The sequence below is a fragment of the Tenebrio molitor genome, chromosome Y (assembly GCF_963966145.1).
Source record: "Tenebrio molitor chromosome Y, icTenMoli1.1, whole genome shotgun sequence".
Lineage (NCBI taxonomy): Eukaryota > Metazoa > Arthropoda > Insecta > Coleoptera > Tenebrionidae > Tenebrio > Tenebrio molitor.
Window position 1 is genome coordinate 2,727,046 of NC_091056.1, and position 18,998 is coordinate 2,746,043.

The 18,998-nt window shown below is 38.0% G+C and overlaps 2 protein-coding genes across 2 annotated transcripts in view; one reads left to right on the forward strand and one right to left on the reverse strand.

Moving 5' to 3' along the window:
• Positions 1-1,145: 1,145 nt before the first annotated feature.
• Positions 1,146-18,998, reverse strand: part of LOC138140542 (uncharacterized) — a 305,855-nt gene continuing 288,002 nt past the window's right edge. Inside the window, exon 5 of the transcript XR_011162587.1 lies at positions 1,146-2,170. The gene's annotated coding sequence lies outside the window, so the exon portion shown is untranslated. The remainder of the gene's footprint in view (positions 2,171-18,998) is intronic.
• Positions 8,882-9,982, forward strand: LOC138140585 (uncharacterized). The gene has a single exon (XM_069061648.1). It carries the CDS (start codon positions 8,882-8,884, stop codon positions 9,980-9,982), a length of 1,101 nt encoding a protein of 366 aa, XP_068917749.1.

Genomic DNA, 18,998 nt, shown 5'->3' on the forward strand with positions numbered 1-18,998 from the left:
AAAGGTCCCTGTTGGTTGCGTTTCGCGCTACCGACAGTTCCTCTACCCGTTCCAAGAACTGGTTCACCGTCATTCCATTTTCCTCCCCGTTGAAAGATACGCCCCAGGTGTGAATTGGCACTAGTTTCGGTTCCGGAGATCTCGCGTGAGGGTGCACGTAAATGGGAGTAGTCGCGACGACTGGTGGCGCTTCCACCGTAACCGGGCTCGCTTCTGCTGCCTTGTCGTGAAGATCAGCTTCGAGCAACAAACATGTCGCGTACGCCTCATTTCTATACTCCGCATCTCGCTCGCGTCTCATTCGCCGAATGCGAAATGAAAGGTGCGTTAGACGGGTCTTCAACCGTTTGAAGATCATGTCTTCCGCCGTTCCTTCAAATTCTGTCAAAATCGTGCGTATGCTCTCAAGGGTGTCCTCAATGGCCTGGACCTCGGTGTCGTGATCATACTCTGCGTCATGAAGTGACAGAAAGTATTCGTCCGGTCGACCTAGTTCTTTGGACAGAGCTCTCGCTAACAGTTTCCTCTTATCGTCCTGGTTTCGGCTAGTCGTGATGCCGCGTATACGCAATTCATACGTCAGCTCGTCAGCTAGTAAATGCTTGACCTTGAATTGTTCGTCCATTTTGACGAAGACTCACCGCGATTCCACGGGTCGGTAACGCAATAAAAACGCCGGTCAAAACACTACCAAAAAACAGCGCGCAACACGATAGTCGATTCCGAGAAAAGGTTTTTGTCGTCGAGGGTACAAGATAAGACCGCTACTCAAACAATGAATTCGCCGCTAAATTTCCGCTTCTCATTAACACACAATCAAAAAATTCAACTTTCAATAAACCTTTACCAACTCCCTTTGCTCCGATTAAAAAAAGTGACTGAGCCTCAATGAAGATGAACGATAAACGAAAATTTGTGGTTGCTCCAAAAAATCGAGCCCCACGTTGGGCGCCAAAATTTGTGTGACCAAAAGTTGGCCAGTGACAGCTCCGGGCTCCCAGGGGGTTTTTCGGGGCAGAGGGCGTGGGTTCGGATTTTTAAAAAATGGGCGCCAGGCAGCTATTGTCTTGAGCTGGTTGTTGCTTGTCCAGCTGCCGGGACAAGTGCTCAGATCTTACTCGTCGAAGGTAAGTAAAAGCAAACGCTTTCTGATCGTTAAACAAATTTTGGTTTATTCGGTTACTGCAAAATTATCCACAGAACAGTATTTGGTGGTTCGGTACTGGTTCACACGAATGCGATAATGGTTCGCTTGTAACTACTAGATGAAAATTGAAAGATGCGGAACCAGTACTTTTTGGTGGCCTTAATATCTACTTTGGTCGTAACCAGAAAAGCTTTTCTTTCACATGTGACCGAATCTTAAACTAAACATGATATTCTTCGACGAAATAAAAGATGTTTTGATTCCTGATGAGGAACCTCCCGAACTTAGACTTCCTTCTGATCGAGCTAATTATTAAATGTAAACTTAATGAAACCCAAGGTCAAGATTGGGGTGTCACCTTGACAAAAAATTAAAATTGATCCTGATAGGAAAGTTTAAATCGGTGAAGTTCCGAAACGTTAAATTTGACTGAAATTTCTTTAAGTTGACACTGGAGATTGAATGAAAAGGTTCTTACAAAAAAATTCTAAACATTTGCAAAGTCTCAAAAAAATTTAGTGAACATACAAAAATTATGAAAGCGAGAAGCGGGAAATTCGAGGCGTTCCTAAATTTTGCAATGCCGCGGTAAAAAAATTATGGCGACTTAGCTTTATGACGGGTCTGTTGTCTCCTCGAATAGCGTCCTTTTGACTTGCGGTGTGACCTTGGCGATACGGTGCTCAAAATAAACGATCGCCTCTGCGAACGATGTTCTCCAAAATGGTCGCCTCTGCGAACGATCTGGCTACGAATCGCCCTGCGAACGATCTGGCTACGAATCGCCCTGCGAACGATCTGGCTACGAATCGCCCTGCGAACGACCCCTAACGAATTGTCGTTAGTGTTGTGAAAATCGGAAGATTCGGTAATTACCTTTCAGCGAAAAAGGGGGTTCTTGGCGCTAAATCGAAGTCCTTCCGGCACTCCTTTACTCAAAAATTTTCGGTACTCTAAAGTTGCGATACGGTACTGGATCAATTCATCCAAACGGGATTGACTCTAAACTGGATCGAACCACCCCTAATACATGGTCTTAGTGAAATGAATTCAAAATTGAACGATAATTACCTCTATAGTGCGAGGGGTCACTCGACCACGAACTCTAAAAGGCGCTTCGCTGGCGTCGCTTCGACGGCTCTCGACGAAGTGTCCGACTTCCGCATTTTTAATCTCGGTACCGCAGTCCCATAAATCGCGAAAATCGTCACGCGCGCGATTCTCGACCTTATTCAGTTGTGCTATAAGGCGGGCTGCGCTTGCGTGGTACTGCGCAATCAAAAATGTGCATTTCCGGTGGTACTACACGTGCGCGTGTCATGACAGGTGGACCGTCATGGCGTCGGTTTGTTTACCTCGAAATTATACCGAGCGGAGATTTCAGGTTTTGGACGGTAATGTGTCGGTAAGTCGTGCACGTCTATCCTGATGTTAATTGCCGTAACTCGCAGGTCAATTACGATAACTGGTGCTTCCAAAATGATATCCGCAGATGGTCCCGATGCGCTTAGGACTCGCCGGGATACGACTACGCTTACGACACCAGGCGCGGCATCACCGCGTGATCCCGACGTGTCCTCACAAAACGGACCACCTGCGAACGACGATACTTAACTGGCACCAAGACTCTACAAATGAAGCTTTCCGCTTCCGGAATGAGCGACGCAAAAAACTTGAAGGCAGGGTGGGCGCGTCGCGTTGCCAAATGCCGTGCGTTAACTGCTAGTTCCGGGTCTTCGAACTGCGATCTATTAGCCCCGCGAGCATAAGTAGGACCTCGTGGCCTCCTACTCCGGCCAATCGCCATTGTGGCGTTTCGTAACGCTACAACAGTCGAAAATGCTTCGAAAGTTAGATGAGCGTCACCTATTACTCGCTTCAAATGATTTTTTAGTGATTTGACGGAAGCTTCCCAGAGTCCGCCAAAGTGTGGGGCTCTAGGTGGTATGAAATGCCACGTAATTTGATCGTTTGCCAACGTGTTAACAATTTTTTCCCCGTTTATTTGATTTTTGAACAATTGCTCTAAATTGTGTAGTTCGTTGTTGGCTCCCACAAAGTTGGTACCATTGTCCGAAAATAAATCAGTGACTATGCCACGACGCGCAATGAATCTTTTGAGAGTTGCAAGAAATGCATCTGTGGTCAAGTCACTCACCAATTCAATGTGAACCGCTTTTGTCGTCATACACACAAATAGCGCAATATATGCCTTTAACAGTCGTTTGCGTTTATAAACTCCTTCTTTAATTATGAATGGGCCTGCATAGTCCACACCACTTTTGATAAACGGTCTGCACGGTTGTAATCTGCAGGCAGGTAAATTTCCCATTACAGGTGTCATTGCTTTGGGGTTGGTGCGATAACAGGAAATACACCGTCTTAATACTTGCCGAACACTGTTTCTACCTGTTACAGGCCAATATTTACACCGGATAGCGCTTAAAGTAGCCCCAGTACCTGCATGCATTAATCTTTTGTGTTCTTGTTCTATTATTAATTTGGTAACATGATGACTACCTGGTATGACTATGGGGTGTTTTTGATCTAAATTTACGTTTGAATGTCTAATCCTTCCACCAACACGAAGGATGTTGTCTTTGTCAAGAAATGGGTTTAAGGATAATAAATTACTTGATTTATGGATTTGCTTGTTTCGGACAAGTTCCTGAATTTCTCCTTTAAATTCGGTATTTTGAATGATTTTTATTATGGTGGTCTCTGAATTTGCTAACTCTGCAGGTACAAGCGGGCCGATAATTCTTTGATCCTTTTTGCTTTTACAATTATTTATAAATCTTCTTAAATAGGCTGTGACGCGTTTCAGTTTGTTATATGTAGAAAATTTAAAAATAAGATTGAATTCATTATCGATCGTTTGTATTGCAAGAGAAATTGTTGTGGATTTTTGTTCAGGTACGTTTTGGTCGTTCATTGTTGTGAGTGAGGTTGGCCAATATTGTTCTGATGTTTGCAAGAATTGAGGTCCATTTAACCATAATTCAGATTTTTGTAACTGCGAAGGATTAAGACCGCGTGAAATGATATCCGCTGGATTATCAGAAGTGGGTACATGTCTCCAAGTCGCGTGGTTTGTTAGTCTTTGTATTTCCGCAACTCGATTTGAAACAAATTGTTTCCAACGATTCGGAGACCCTGCAATCCAACCTAACGTGATTGTTGAATCGGACCAATAGATTTCGCGATCAATGTTGATCGTTAATGAGTCTTTCACCCGTTTTGAAAGTTGTGCCAATAATACCGCGCCGCATAACTCTAATCGCGGAATCGAAATTGTTTTTAAAGGTGCAACTCGCGATTTTGCACACAATAATTGAATTCCAATATCTCCTGATTCGGTTATTGATTTTAAATAAATGCAAGCACCGTATGCACGCTCGGACGCATCACAGAATCCGTGAACTTCAACTATTTTGGGTTGGTTACATATAACATGTCTGGGTATTACTATTTTGTTTAGGTTGATTAAGTCTTTTTTTGAATTGAACCCATTGGGTATGAATATCGGCAGGAATTGATTCATCCCAATTTAACTTAAGTTGCCAAATTTCTTGTAAAATTAACTTTGCTACTGTAATACAAGGACCGACAAGACCTAAAGGATCGAAAATCTGTGAAATTTCAGATAAAATTGTGCGCTTTGTGAATTTTTTGTTTGAATTTTCCTTGATTGTATATTGAATCAAATCCCGCGAATGATTCCACTGAATTCCCAACGTTTTTGATTGAAAACCATCGGATAAAAACGGTATTTGCGTAGAAGTTGATTCTGAGGTATTTGTAAGTATTTTATCGCTATTTGACGTCCATTTTCTTAAATTGAAACCCACGGTGGCCAGTACCGCGGTGAGCTTATTTCGAATTTGTACGACTGAGTCTATTGTTTCTGCACCTGTCAAGAGATCGTCAACATAGAAGTCATTGTTTATAATATTACTTATAACTGGATCGTTTTGAAAATGATCTAAAGCTACTTGGTTTAGAGATCGTATGGCAAGAAAAGGTGCGCTACTTGTACCATACGTGACCGTGTTTAATTTATAAACTTTGACCGGTTGCGAAACGTCTGAACGCCAAAATATTTTTTGGTATTGTTTTTGATTGTCCTCTATCAAAACTTGTCTATACATTTTTTCGATGTCTGCTTTTATCACAAATTGATGCTGTCTGAATCTTAATAAAATATTGAACAAGTCATTTTGCAAGGGAGGCCCTACCATTTGAACGTCATTTAATGATAATCCTGACGACGTTTTTGCTGACCCATCAAAGACTACCCGCAATTTGGTGGTAGTGCTATCCTCTTTAAAGACTGGGTGATGAGGAAGATAATAGCCGTCGCGGTTATCTACTTTTACTTCTGACATATGACCTAATAATTCATATTCTGTCATAAATGCGTGATACTGTTTCTTGAGTGGGGCATTTTTTTCTAATTTCCGTTCTAGTGCATAGAATCGCTTTAATGAACTGCTATGAGATTCTCCTAATTCTGAAACATTTGACTTAAACGGTATGCTTACAATTAATTTACCGCTTTCGTGTCGTTTAGTGGTCGCAATAAAATGATTTTCACAAAGTGTTTCTTCTTCCGATAATGCAGGTTTATGATTTTGGCAATCTTCAATTTCCCAAAACTTTGAAATTTCATTGTGAATTTTTTCATGTATGTTGATGTTACTTAAAAAGGTATTGTTGTGAATGTTTGAATAATTAGGGATTGGTCCCGAAATGATCCATCCAAATTTTGTTTTTTGTAACGTGGGCTTGTTTTTCCCCAATTTTATTTGTCCAATACACAAAAGATTCCAAAATATGTCAGAGCCCAGCAATAGGTCAATTTCACTCTTCTGATTAAATAATGGGTCTGCTAATTGAATGTTCTCTGGTATGTTTAAATGAACTGGATCAAATCCGCTAGATGGCAGATTTTCGGTCACTTTCCCCATAACTAGACAAGATATTTGGGTTTCGAACTGCATGTAATTTGAAATTAAATTAATGTCTGTTTTATATTGAACTTGAGATTTGCATTGATTAATGCCAATGATAGCTGAATTTATCTTTGTTAGCTTTAATCCCAGTTTTTTGCAGCAACCGTTCGATATGAGGTTACATTGAGAACCCGAGTCCAGGAGTGCTCTACAATTACGAAATTGACCACTCTTATCTCTTACTTGAAGACACACTGTTGCTAATAAAATCTGAGATGAGATTGTGTTGGTGCATGAATGATTTGACACTATGTTTGAATTTAAATTCTGATCGGAATTATTACTCTCTCGTGGTGATTGGGTAATTTTTGCCTCTGGCTCATCGTTCGATTTTTGATCAAGATGTAGCAATGTATTGTGCTTTTTGTGGCACTTGCGGCATCCAGACCATTTACAGTTGTTCGTGTAATGATTGGCCTTTAAACAATTTAGACAAAGGTTTAATTTTTTGACGGAACTAATTCTGTTGTTAATTGATGAATTTAAAAATTGCTCACAATGATACAGAAAATGTGATCCTTTGCATGATGGACAGACTAAATTTTTTGTTGAAACCATGCAGTTAATATTAGGATTTTTTACAGATTTGTTTACATTTGTTTTTTCTAATAATTTTGCCCTTTCAATGAGAAATTGGACCAACATGTCTACGGGAGGACATTTTTTGTTAATAATGTGACGCTCCCACTCGCGTTTTGTGCCGTTATCTAATTTGCTACACATTAAATGAATTAACAGCCTATCTTGTAGTTTGTGATTTTCATCATCTAGATTTTCTATGGCTTCTAAATGAATTGACGTATCGTCGGCAAGTTGTCTCAAAGACAAAAAAGACTCTTTTTGAACTGGTGGCAATTCAAATAATGATTTGATGTGTTTAAGGATAATGCCTTCCTTATCTTCGTAACGATCAATTAATTTTTTCCACGCTGTGTCGTAATTTTTGTCTGTGATTGCAACTGCTTGAATTACGCGTGCTGGTTCTCCACTTAAGGCAGCTTTTAAATACTGAAGCTTGTCGACGTTTGATAGTGCGTTATTATTATGCACTAATGACTTAAATGTGTCATGAAAATTTGACCATGCATCAAACCGTCCATCAAAAGTGGGTAATTTAATTTCAGGTAATTTGATTTGAGGCATAGATTGATGTTCTGATTGAATGGATGAATTTTGAATGTTACGAGCGTCAACTATATTTTTTGATTGTTTTTTAATTATTTCGCTAGCCCTCCCTAAAACTCTATAGTAATGGTTCTCAAAATTGTCACGTTGTGATTCGTTTTCTAAATCGTTATCTTCGCCCAAATCTTCGATTTGCAATTGAATATCTTCGAATTGATCGAGTAATTGTAAACAATTATTATATCGAAGTTCTAACTCGCTAGCATCATCCGTTTCCAAATTAAATTTGTTTAAGCGAGTTTCAAACCGAGTAAGAGCTGACTTTACAGCGGTACGTTTTTTGATCAAAGCGTCCACCATTTTGATTTATGTTACGAACTGTATTGATGCAAATAGAATGATATTGCTGGAGTGGGATAACGAAAATGGGACTTACTGACTGGAATGTTGTTGCTGTTGGTTGTTGTTGATTGTTGATCTTGATTGTTTCTCTTGCACAACCGGAGATTTTTGCAGTTGTTTGTTGGGATTGTTTCACCACTATTTGTTGGGATTGTTTCGCCCTGCTTGATCCACTTGTTTCTTGAATTTCGATGATTGGGAATGTTGCACCACTTTTTCACTTGATTGTTGGATAAATCGCTGATTGGGATTGTTTCACCACTTTTTCAGTTTTTTGCTGAATTTATCCGGCTCGAAGGACCATGTTATGAATAATGCGGCGTTTCGCACTATATTAATTTACTCGACTGAATAAATAAAACGTGTTGGATGAGATTATAAAATGTATTGGTCAGCTCTCTACGATAGTTACAACAACAATTCTTAAAACTAGCTATGTACAAGGTATTTATGTACAGGGTGCAGGTACCCAGGAAAAACCCTATTATGCGCACTCGGCCAGAGTGGCTGGTTGGTCCCAGGTGCTAGACAGATGGGAAAAACCCGACGCCTTTGCTGTCTCCCACAAATATTTTGTTAAAAAATGTTTCAGTGGGACACAATTTAATTTGTTCCATGGTATATTTGCAGCAACAAAAGCATTGCAAAGGTCCTGGTTAAATGAATCATTTCTATTATTTGAATTCTGTAAGTCTAAGTCTGTCTTTTCATGTTCCTGGAAATGTATACTTTTTTACAGCTGAACTGAATATACAATAAAATTTAATATTTAATATTGAATTTAGCAGTTAAATTCAAATTATTAAAGGATACACAACCACATTATATTTATAAACCAGAAAGTTGTTTGGAAAATGATAATTACAAATTATATTTTGATAGACTTCAAGGCGGCGTTCGACAAGGTTGACAGAGTGAAAATGTTTGAATGTATGAGAGAAAGAGGAATAAGTGAATGGCTGGTGCGGAAGGTCGAGGAGATATATGCGAGAACGAGGAACAAGGTGAAGGTGGGAGAGAAAGAGGGCGAATGGTTTGAGACAACAAAGGGAGTGAGACAGGGCTGCCCGCTCAGTCCCCTGCTGTTCACGATATACGCAGCGGACGTGGACGAAATGTTGAGGAAAGCGCAGGCGGGGCGGGGGTTGTAGTGAGTAGGGAGAAAGTATGGAGCCTGGCGTTTGCGGACGACATGGTGATTGTGGCAAAGAGTGAGAGAGAGATGAAAAAAATGATGAGGAACCTGGAAAAGTATGTGAGAAAGAAAAAGCTGGAAGTGAATGTAGAGAAGACGAAAATGATGGTGTTCAGCAAGAGAAAGAGGAAGAATGAGGAGAGCGAGTGGAAGTGGGAAGAAAGCAAGATAGAAAGAGTGAGCGAGTTTAAGTACCTGGGCTACACCTTCAACGAGAGAGCCACAGTCAGGGCGCAAGTGAGAGAGGTAGTGAGGAAGGCGAACTACCTTGGATGTGTGTGGGGAATAGGAGAGAGAATGTGGGGAGGCGAGTTCGGGAGGAGAATGATGATGTTCGAGAGCATGGTGGAGAGCGTGCTGATGTACGGAGCAGAGATATGGGGATGGAAGGAACAGGAGGAGGTGGAGAGAGTGCAAGAGAAATATTTGAGATGGGTGCTAGGAGTGGACAGAGAAACACCAGGGTACATAGTGAGGGAAGAGTGCAAGAGGAGCAAGCTGAGAGTAAAAGCGGGAAAGAGAGCGGCAAAGTTCGAGGACAGAATGGGCGGAAGGGAAGAATGCAGGATACTGACTGAGTGCTATAGAGAAAAGAAAAAGAACGCGGATGAGAAGGAGAGAGAGAAGTACTGTAGGAGGAGCGGGTATGCCAGCGAGGAAGTGGAAAGAATGAGAGCGGAAGGAAGATGGATGTGTGCGGAGCTGAGCGAGAGGGACAGAGATACGGACAAGCAAGAGAGAAGGGAGAGAATCAGAGAAGCGAGGTACAACAGGGAGTATGAAAGGTGCGTGACAGAGGATGTTCCGGTATATCTGGGGAGAGAGAGCACGAAAGAAAGGAAAATGATGGCGAGATTTAGATGTGGGAACGAAGAGAGAGAAAACAAGTACTGGGTGGAGGAGGAGGAAAGAATGTGCAGGATGTGCCGTGAGGAGAGAGAGACGATCGAGCACATGTGGAGAGGATGCGGTGAAATGAGAGAAAGGGAGGAAAAGGAACGGGGAGAAATACTGAACGAAGACGGAAGAGAGATAGGATGGATGAAAGAGGTATGGAAGAGGAGGGAAAGGATAGAGAAGGAGAGGGGTGGGGAATAAAAGAAAATGTAGGTTAATTTAAAAAAGAAAAAAAGATTGATTTTGGAATTGTAAGTTTATTTAGAACTGTGTAAAGTATATGAATCCTTTAAAGCCCGTAGGGTAAAATAAAGTAAAGTAGTAGCAAAAAAAATATATATATATTTTGATCGTACAGTTTTAACTGACATTCATATTCAGCATAACAGACCAGACATTATTATTTTAAATAAACAACAAAAGCAAGCATATCTTTTAGATATAGCTGTTCCAAATTCACACAATATAACACAGACATATAATACAAAAATTAATAAATATTTAGAACTCTCCGTTGCTATGAGAAATCTTTGGTGTTTAGCAAAAATTTCGATTTTGCCATTTATAATTTCAGCAAAAGGAATAGTACCGCAATCTCTTTTTAAAAATTTAAAAATTTTGGACTTAGAGAACACATTGGTGGTTGAAATTCAAAAAGGTATATTATTATACTCATGTCATATCGTGAGGAAATTCCTTAACATTGAAACAGAACATAAAACACAAACAAGTCAAAATGCGGAGGCGAGACGCCGGTAATTATGTTGATTAGCACTGCACTATTACTCGATAGTATTATCGGTAATAGTGTAGGTACTCCGGCAAAATTGCCTTAGCTTTAATTTACTCACGAAATTACTTTTTCTCCCTACCGGTTAGAAATGTAGGCTGTGGATACCTCATTTGAGGTGAGAAAATTCAACTTTCTCGCTAAGGTAAGAAAGTTAATCATGAAATGTTTATGGTAAAACTGTACCAAAATGCAAATGTCAAAAGTGTCAAAAGTGAAATAAGTTATTGATAAATGAAAGCCAATTCAATGAAGTAAGTTGGTAGGTCAATCATATAATCTGGAAAATAAACAGATAAGCTAGGTAGGTAGATTACTTTACCCTGTTTATATCAAATTTTCGAACAAACCTCAAATCTTCAAATGCGATGACAAGTTAATTAAACAAATAACACAGCCTACTATTCAATTCTCAAAATTTTCGTTTTAATCACGAATATAACCATCTTTTTTGACTTTTTTCAACAAAGTTGTGCCGGTAGGGAAAAAAATTGTATTCAAACCTTGTTAAGAAAGTGTCCTTGCAGACCTTAGGCACTTACAAACCTCGTCTACGACTCGGTTTATAATCTTTGCCTGCGGTCTGCAAGAAACCACTTTCTTACCTTGGTTTGAAATATACTATTTTCTTTCGGCGTTTTCAGTTAACTCTGCTCTTCTTGTTTATGTTTATGCCCACGTGAAAATTTGAGGTTAACCGGTTTTGAGCACCAATTCAATACGCGCCATGACAACGCTACCAACATAAAAACTAAACAGCATGACCACGCAAAACAACTAATAACATGGCATTAAAAATTCGTTATACGCTTTGGTTCTACGATTGTCGTAATTATTTGTTTTTTTTTCTCAAAAGAAGTTTTAGGACATTAAATCCTAAAAGACCTAAAAAATAGGACACTTAATAGGGTTTTATGATATAAACGGTAAATTTAGGCCTTTAGGACCTAAAAAATATTTGTCAAAATGCCGTATTTTACGTAAAGATCTATTAGATGACTCTCGTTCATCGGCCTTTAGTCTAAACGAAAAGACATTTATCCTAGAATCCGGTCTTTACCTATGAGTATGTGATGGGGCTCCATCTTGCATCCACCACATCTGCAGCTTGGTTTGTAGGTGAATGTTATCCAAATCATCTTCAACGACAGTTTGTAAGAAATTCAGGATTTTCCGGGCCACCTGGTGGTCGCCGCTTCCTGGAAGCGCGGGGTGTCGTACTTCCTTCGTTTGCGCTCATACGAAACTTCCGTGCCAATTCCGTGCTGTCCCAAGAGACTTGCACATCGGCAATAAGTGGCCTGGCTGATGGACGGCCAGGTCAGGCTTAAGGGTGCCCATCACCCAACGAAAATATCTATTTCGTAACTATACAACCAACCATACAACACCTGCTGACCGTTTTACGACAGGCACTACCATGCAGTGCTAATAATGAGGGGATTAGTATTTGTTACCTCCTAGTGTGAAGAGGAGCACTTCGCCCAAAGGAGACTACCAGCTACTCTGCCCTGTTTCTAAATTCCGAGCCGCTTTACGAAATTTCCGTCGGATTCCCCAGAATATGATTTAAATTTATAAGTAAGAAAATAAAAATTTTGAAATTATAAATCAGTTTATTTTCATAATTAAATAAATATACATTATTTTTGGCTCTGTAATTATGTTTTGTAAATAGTGACAGTACGGTGTGTACGCATATGATATTGTTGCTTGCCCTGCGCGAACCTTGATTATAATTTTTTAGTTTTGTTGTCCGTTTCGGCATTGTTGATTTCAAAAGCACTGTTACGTTTTTTTACTGCTTAAATTAAAGTAATTAACTAATTCTTATTCGCTTTTGTGTTTGTACAGCGTGATCAACAATGACTGAGTCTGTTGGCAATGAAACAATTGAAAAGTACTGTTTGATCTAAAAAATCATAAGAATAACATGTAACAATAACATAATTGTAATAAATAACATAGCTGCAGATTGGCAAGTGTCGTACAGTTGCGAAAAGTAAGACAGAGTAAAATTGAGAAAGAAATTATATTCATTATATTTACCTCTTATTACGTATTGCCTTCATTATACGTTTTACACTTTTCCGGTAACCGTTTGTAGAAATCTTATTCTTGCCATGGACACCCATTTTTAAAACGCACTCGGATAATAACTCAACTTCTAGTCACTAGGACGCAGTCAAAATAAATAGAAATATGTATAAACAAACACAGCATATTTATATTCAAGATTGTACCTGAAACGGGGATGAATAACGGTGTCGTCCAATAATGATCCTTTAGCTAGCCGAAACAGCCAGGGGGCAGGTAATTTGGACACGGCAGATCAGGAAAACTTCCCAGAAGAATTATATATTTGGAATTTTGTGATCTTATAAAGAGCGATCAAATTAATTTGTAATCAAGCTATCCATGAATCCGAAATCGTATGTCGATACTGGAACTCCACCAATAAACACTCCGCCAATAAACAGGTTGAAACACAGGTTACATAGGTACAACGCGTAACAGAAATAAGTACATTAATTTTAACTGGTAATAGAACTCGTCAAAAGGAACAACTTTTCTATCTACCATTTTGCCGAAAAACGATGTTTAATTCCAAAAAAAAAATTGGAGAGATTTTTCACTAAAATAGCCCTACGCCACTAAATACTGCAATGGCTAATTGAGATCAGCGCTAATATGAAAAAAACGTCCATTTTCATCCAGAAAACGTGTTTTAACGCAGAAATCGAAATTCAAAGAAATCTACCCGTATAGCAAAAAATCCACTTCGTAAGAATCTGGTTGTTTCACGTTTTTAGGTAGCTTAGTTTTGGAGATATGAACGGTTTTAGGAAAATCTTTCCAATTCTTTTAAGCCACTACGCAACGTTTTTCGCCAAAATGGCAGAGAGAAAAGTTGTTCCTTTTGATGAGTTCTATTACCAGTTAAAATTAATGTACTTATTTCAGACACACCCTGTATTTTCATATCAATACGTTCCACTATCTTGTTTTTGGTTGTCACGGCTAAATATGTTATGTTACAACGGGCAGACGTAAATTCCTCCGATTTCAACCCTCAAACATGTAAATTGCTCTGAAGGATTAACCCTAGCCTTTCTGGAAAGTGGCAAATTGCTCCGGTGGTCTGTTCGGTACCTGAGAGGATTAACTCTTCAGTAGGCGCTTATTATTTTGACACACGAGTAGGTATGTATATCACAAATTGATTTCTTATAATTTGTTTTAACCAAATGGTAAGTACAGTTGCGAGCAATAAATCTTAGTCGTCAATGTCATTCTTTGACGCAATAGAAAATGCTCTATTGTGATACATTAATAATTGCATTTTTTTTTCTCAATTTTTTTGACACTTTATTGACGTGAGTATAATCAGACGGGGATTTTTTTTAAATTTGTGACAATCTAACCAAATTTTGAAATGACATTGACGAACAAAATTTATTGCTGGCGACTGTACCTTAATATACAGTGAGCGGCAAAAGTGTGGAATAAATTCATTAAAAATTAAACAAATTTGTTTTCAAAAAAATCTTTGGACAGGTCAATTTTAGTTTATAAAAATACATATTTTAATGCAAAATAAAATTCGAAACAGTCATTTGTTTTCGAGTTATGACGTCATCGATAGTTTTTTTAAATGGAATTCCCCTATTCTTTTTCTTGATTCTGATAGCCCTTTTAATTGTCTAAACGTTAGTATAAAAATTTTGTTACCTTACATCAGGAAATTTTTGAGAAAAAAAAATAAAGTTGGAAAAAATAAATTTTATAACGAACAAAAACAAGTCAAAAACTGTGTTAGTAAGTATTTAAAATTATGGAATTAAATGTTCGATTTGCCATCCTCCAGCTTGTTGACAATAAGCAAGTTTATGAAGAAATTCCCCCTGTTTTAGTTTTATCTAGTTTTATCCCCGCACCCAATCAAAATTAAAATTTCTATGCGTTGTGTTTCTGTTAAATGAGTCATTTTCGAAAACGTTTTATAAAACAAATAACACAACGAATGAAATTGACAATAACATTTGACTGTTTGATTAACCTACTTGATTTTTTGACTTATTTTTGTTCGTTATAAAATTTATTTTTTCCAACTTCAATATTTTTTTTCTCAAAAATTTTCTTATGTAACATAACAAAATTTTTATACTGTCATTTATACAATTAAAAGGGCTATCAGAATCAAGAAAAAAAATAGGGGATTTCCATTTAAAAAAACTATCGATGACGTGATAACTCGAAAACAAATGACTGCTTGGAATTTTCTTTGATACTAAAACATGTATTTTTATAAACTAAAATTGACCTGTCCAAAGATTTTTTTTTTTTAATTTTTGTTTGATTTTTAATGAATTTATTCCATACTTTTCCCGCTCACTGTATACTCTAACAAACAAACACAAAATTCTAATCAAATTAAATTAGACAACATTGTTCACATTTCAATGTCGGAACAAACATGTTATATTTCTGACAAGAAAAAATAACAAAATTGTGTCAGTTTATCCAAGATGATAAAAATAAATCACAGCCGCCCCTCATCCACATTCATCATGAATCGATAATATTCTACGATTATGTGGGGTAGTCGATCGGTCGGACGTGATGCTTCCATAATCCGGCGGAGAAATTTACCATGCCTAATTAGGGGCTAATTTGACCATCGGAGAAATTTTCCATGTCTTATCAGTACCTAGTTTAACCATCGGAGAAATTTACAAACACCGGTTACAACAATGACCGAATATTTTTTGACTTTTTAACTTTTCACTGTCAGATTTGATTTATAAAAATAAAACAGTGGTAAGTATTGCTTCCCTGTTGTAACTCACCTACCGGACTCAAATTGATCATTTCCTAAAAAAAGCCCATTTGGCTTATACCTATAACTGCCAATTTTGACATAAATTTTGTTTTTCATGGAATACATAGCAGCAACGAACTAACTTTACCTACAGTTCATAGAAAATCCCATCCCATTACGGTATCTACATTACCTGACTCGAGTTTTCCTATAATCCACAATGTAACTTAAATGCCCCTTTCTGCTTTTATCTCGTTTTACCTGGAAATTACTTTCTTTCTGTGATATTCGTTCACTTTCAAATTTTTTACAGTAAGAATCGTTTCTGTCATAATGTCGAAAGTTACCGACAAATTAAATAAATTTGTGCGGAACTTTAGAAGTCTTATTTTTTCAAGTGATGCTTTCGTGTTGTTTTTTTGTAAGATCTGTCAAAAATCAGTGAATTTTGAGAAAATGTATTTGATTGTTGTAAATGGTTTTTTTTTTCTATAATGTACAGTGAATCACTGAAACAATAATACTTATAGCAACATTTAATTGTCAATGTTTATCTTCGAATTTTTAATGCCTTTTTCCCTGCCTATTTTACCAATTTTTAATGCTTAATGCTCTATTGATAATGTAATCGAACATCTACCGGACAGTATGAAATTAAATTTTAAAGACGCAGTCGAAGTATTTGTAGACAAAATCGGCAAACAGAATTGGTACCTAGGTCTGTGTCTATTTAAAGCAGTAGCGAGGCGGCGAGTCCGACCGCTCTCCAGGGGGACAATATAAATTATGAGGGCTTATAAATCACCCCTCGAAAAGGAATTTTTCGATGCAAAAGTTACGTTGCTTCGATTCATTATTTTTAAATAGAGAGAATTACATTCCATTTACTAAAAAAGTAAACACACACCTACCTAGTTCGCAAGATGCTCGTCATTTTGGTGTAAGTCTGAAGATTGGCAAAGAAATAAGTTTGGAGAAAAATGTATGAACAGTTTTTCAATTATTGTGTTTTTTAAGGCGTTCGTATCAAAATTTAAAAATAATTAACCTGTCCTGACATAGAAAACAACTTTGTCATCCTGTATAAATATCGATCTCCCTTTAGAATTGAAGATTAAAGATGTTATTTATCGGTAAAAAATGGGTGTTTTCTCGTATACATTTTCGGTACTGATAGAGAGCCTTAAATAGTTCCCCAGTTCTGTGGCGTACATGGGGTTCGTCTTCAACACTCCACCCTCGGATCTTGCAATGGCAAGAGATTTTGTCAACGATCTCATTATGCCGTCTTATTCGTTCCCAGTGCGTGATGGGGCATGTTTGAAGCACACAGGATATGAATTCATCGACGACACAACCACCGCGACAACGCCTCTGATCTTTGGGGGTCGAGGGAATGGCCTTGGTAGGTAAGTAAGTTCACAGTCCTGAATTGAACTGCATGTACAAAGTCCTTACCAGACCAACCCCGAGGTTTTTCGAGAGTCCACGCTCGACTTGCCCGATCTTCAGTGGCTTGCTCCAGGCCTTTCGTTAGGGGGTCCGATTTTACCCGGGCCGACCATGCAGCCGAGTCGTGAATTTCGCCCGCCATTTTGGTCAGTCACCCCATCAGTTTAACCGAGTAGGTTGACTGTAGGAGCGAGTAGATCACCAGATCGTTGGTGTGTTTAGTTAGTTTGTCTAACCGACTCAGGAATATCCTTGGAATTGCAGCTCTCAGTTCCGGTTATGTGACGTTTCACCTCCGACCGTTTCACCACCGAAATCTATCAATATCTATATATAAAAGCGACTGTTCGTACATGTGTTTGCTTTAGACTCAAAAACTACTTGCCGATTTCGTTGAAAATTTCAGAGTTTGTTCTTATTAGTGCCGGGGTCATTTAAGGAGTGGTTTGGATGAAATCGATGAAAATCTCTGAAAATTTTACGGTTTCTTATTATTGCTGAGCACAGAAACGCTGAGAGTGGTTTGAATGAAATCCGATAGGTAGCGCTAGCGCTGTTTGGCAGTGCTAATCGAAGAATGTATTTGTTCAAATTTCGCCTGCTGTTGAATATCGATAAAATTAAGTGAATTTCATACAAATTGACACAATTTTGTAAGTATATTCTGTTGTTTTTTTTTTGTTAGATATGTTCTCGGAATGGAAATAACTGAATTGAATGTTTTCAATTGACTATTTCATTCATAGCTGTTTCAACCAATCATATTCCGTCACTCAACAATGACTCCTCAATTTCTTTTTGAATCCTGCTGTTCCGTTCCAATTTTCTATATAATTGTAATGTTCGGGTCAATATGACCCGATATACTCTCTCTTCCTAATTTAACATAAAGTAAATGTTTCAAGTGTTAATTTATTTATAACACATTACAGATTAAAATGTTTTATTTAATTTGTTTTAAATAAATGAAAAAATAAAATAAAATTCGTCCCAAGTATAAAAAAAATATTTATTTGGTTGAGTCACAATTTGGACATAGGTGAATAGCATGCGTTTTGCAAAGATGTTTTTTTTACAAATCTTACATATAATATTAGTTTTATTGTCATTATTTGATGGACAAAATTTGCATCGAGCTCGGTTTTGGGTTCTGGCCTCTTGAATCCTCGATGGTCCTGGTTGGTTTTCCTCTTCTTGCACTCTTTTGACAATCCGCCTAGATTCTTCCGTGCGTGACATATGTGTTCTTGAAGAGATGTGGGTTTTTATCAATTCTTTTCCCAACTGTTCCAGAAATAATCTTGTTTTTGTTCGATCTCGTGGCTAGGGTTCACAAATTGTGTTCTTAGGTATTTCTTTGTGTGGTTTCACATCAAACACTGCTGTAAATGAAAACGAGAATGTATTTATTCGTGTGTGTACAAATTAAATACAGGCGTCCTTCCACCGATGTATGTTTTTATTTCGAATTTTGTCCACCCTGCAGGTCCGCCATTTGCATCTCGAGTTACTGTTTCCCCATTTTGTATAAAACACACAACGTAGGGCTTTTACCATTCCTATGACGATCACGACTTGCCCATGTTGTTCAATTTCGCGGGCTTTGTTCGATTTTTTAAATATTTGAATTTGCGCAGAAGACTGGTGACATTGGGTTATTACAGTTAAGATAAAGGAATAATTTGGATCTACGTCAACTGGACGCGGTAAACTAGTCGCGCGAAAACTGGTCGCCGCAACCTGGACGCGCGACAATTGGACGCATGCGACAATTGGACGCGACGAAAATTGGACTCGTGAGAACAATTATAAGGTAGAATATAGCCTAAGGGATGCGAGTGTCGAGAATTCGATTCCGACGCAGGGCGAAAATAAAGGCTATATTCTATCTTGTGATTCGGAAGTCACGTTAAGCCTGTCTATTGAGTTGGTCATCATGCCCCTCATAGATTTGTAAACCAGTCCTAGACTGTGAAACTAATTTATTGTGCTATTATATATTAAATATGTGCACACTCGTCAACAAAAGAAATGAAATAAAATAGAATTTACATGTTTATATATTTATCATTATATTCCTGAAATGAATAATATGCTTTATTACACAAGAACCTTTTAATGGGCATAAACCGAAATATTTACAAAGTACCGAA

Coding starts and splice junctions, on each gene's coding strand:
- LOC138140585 (XM_069061648.1), top strand. CDS start 8,882: ATGGTGATTGTGGCAAAGAGTGAGAGAGAGATGAAAAAAATGATGAGG.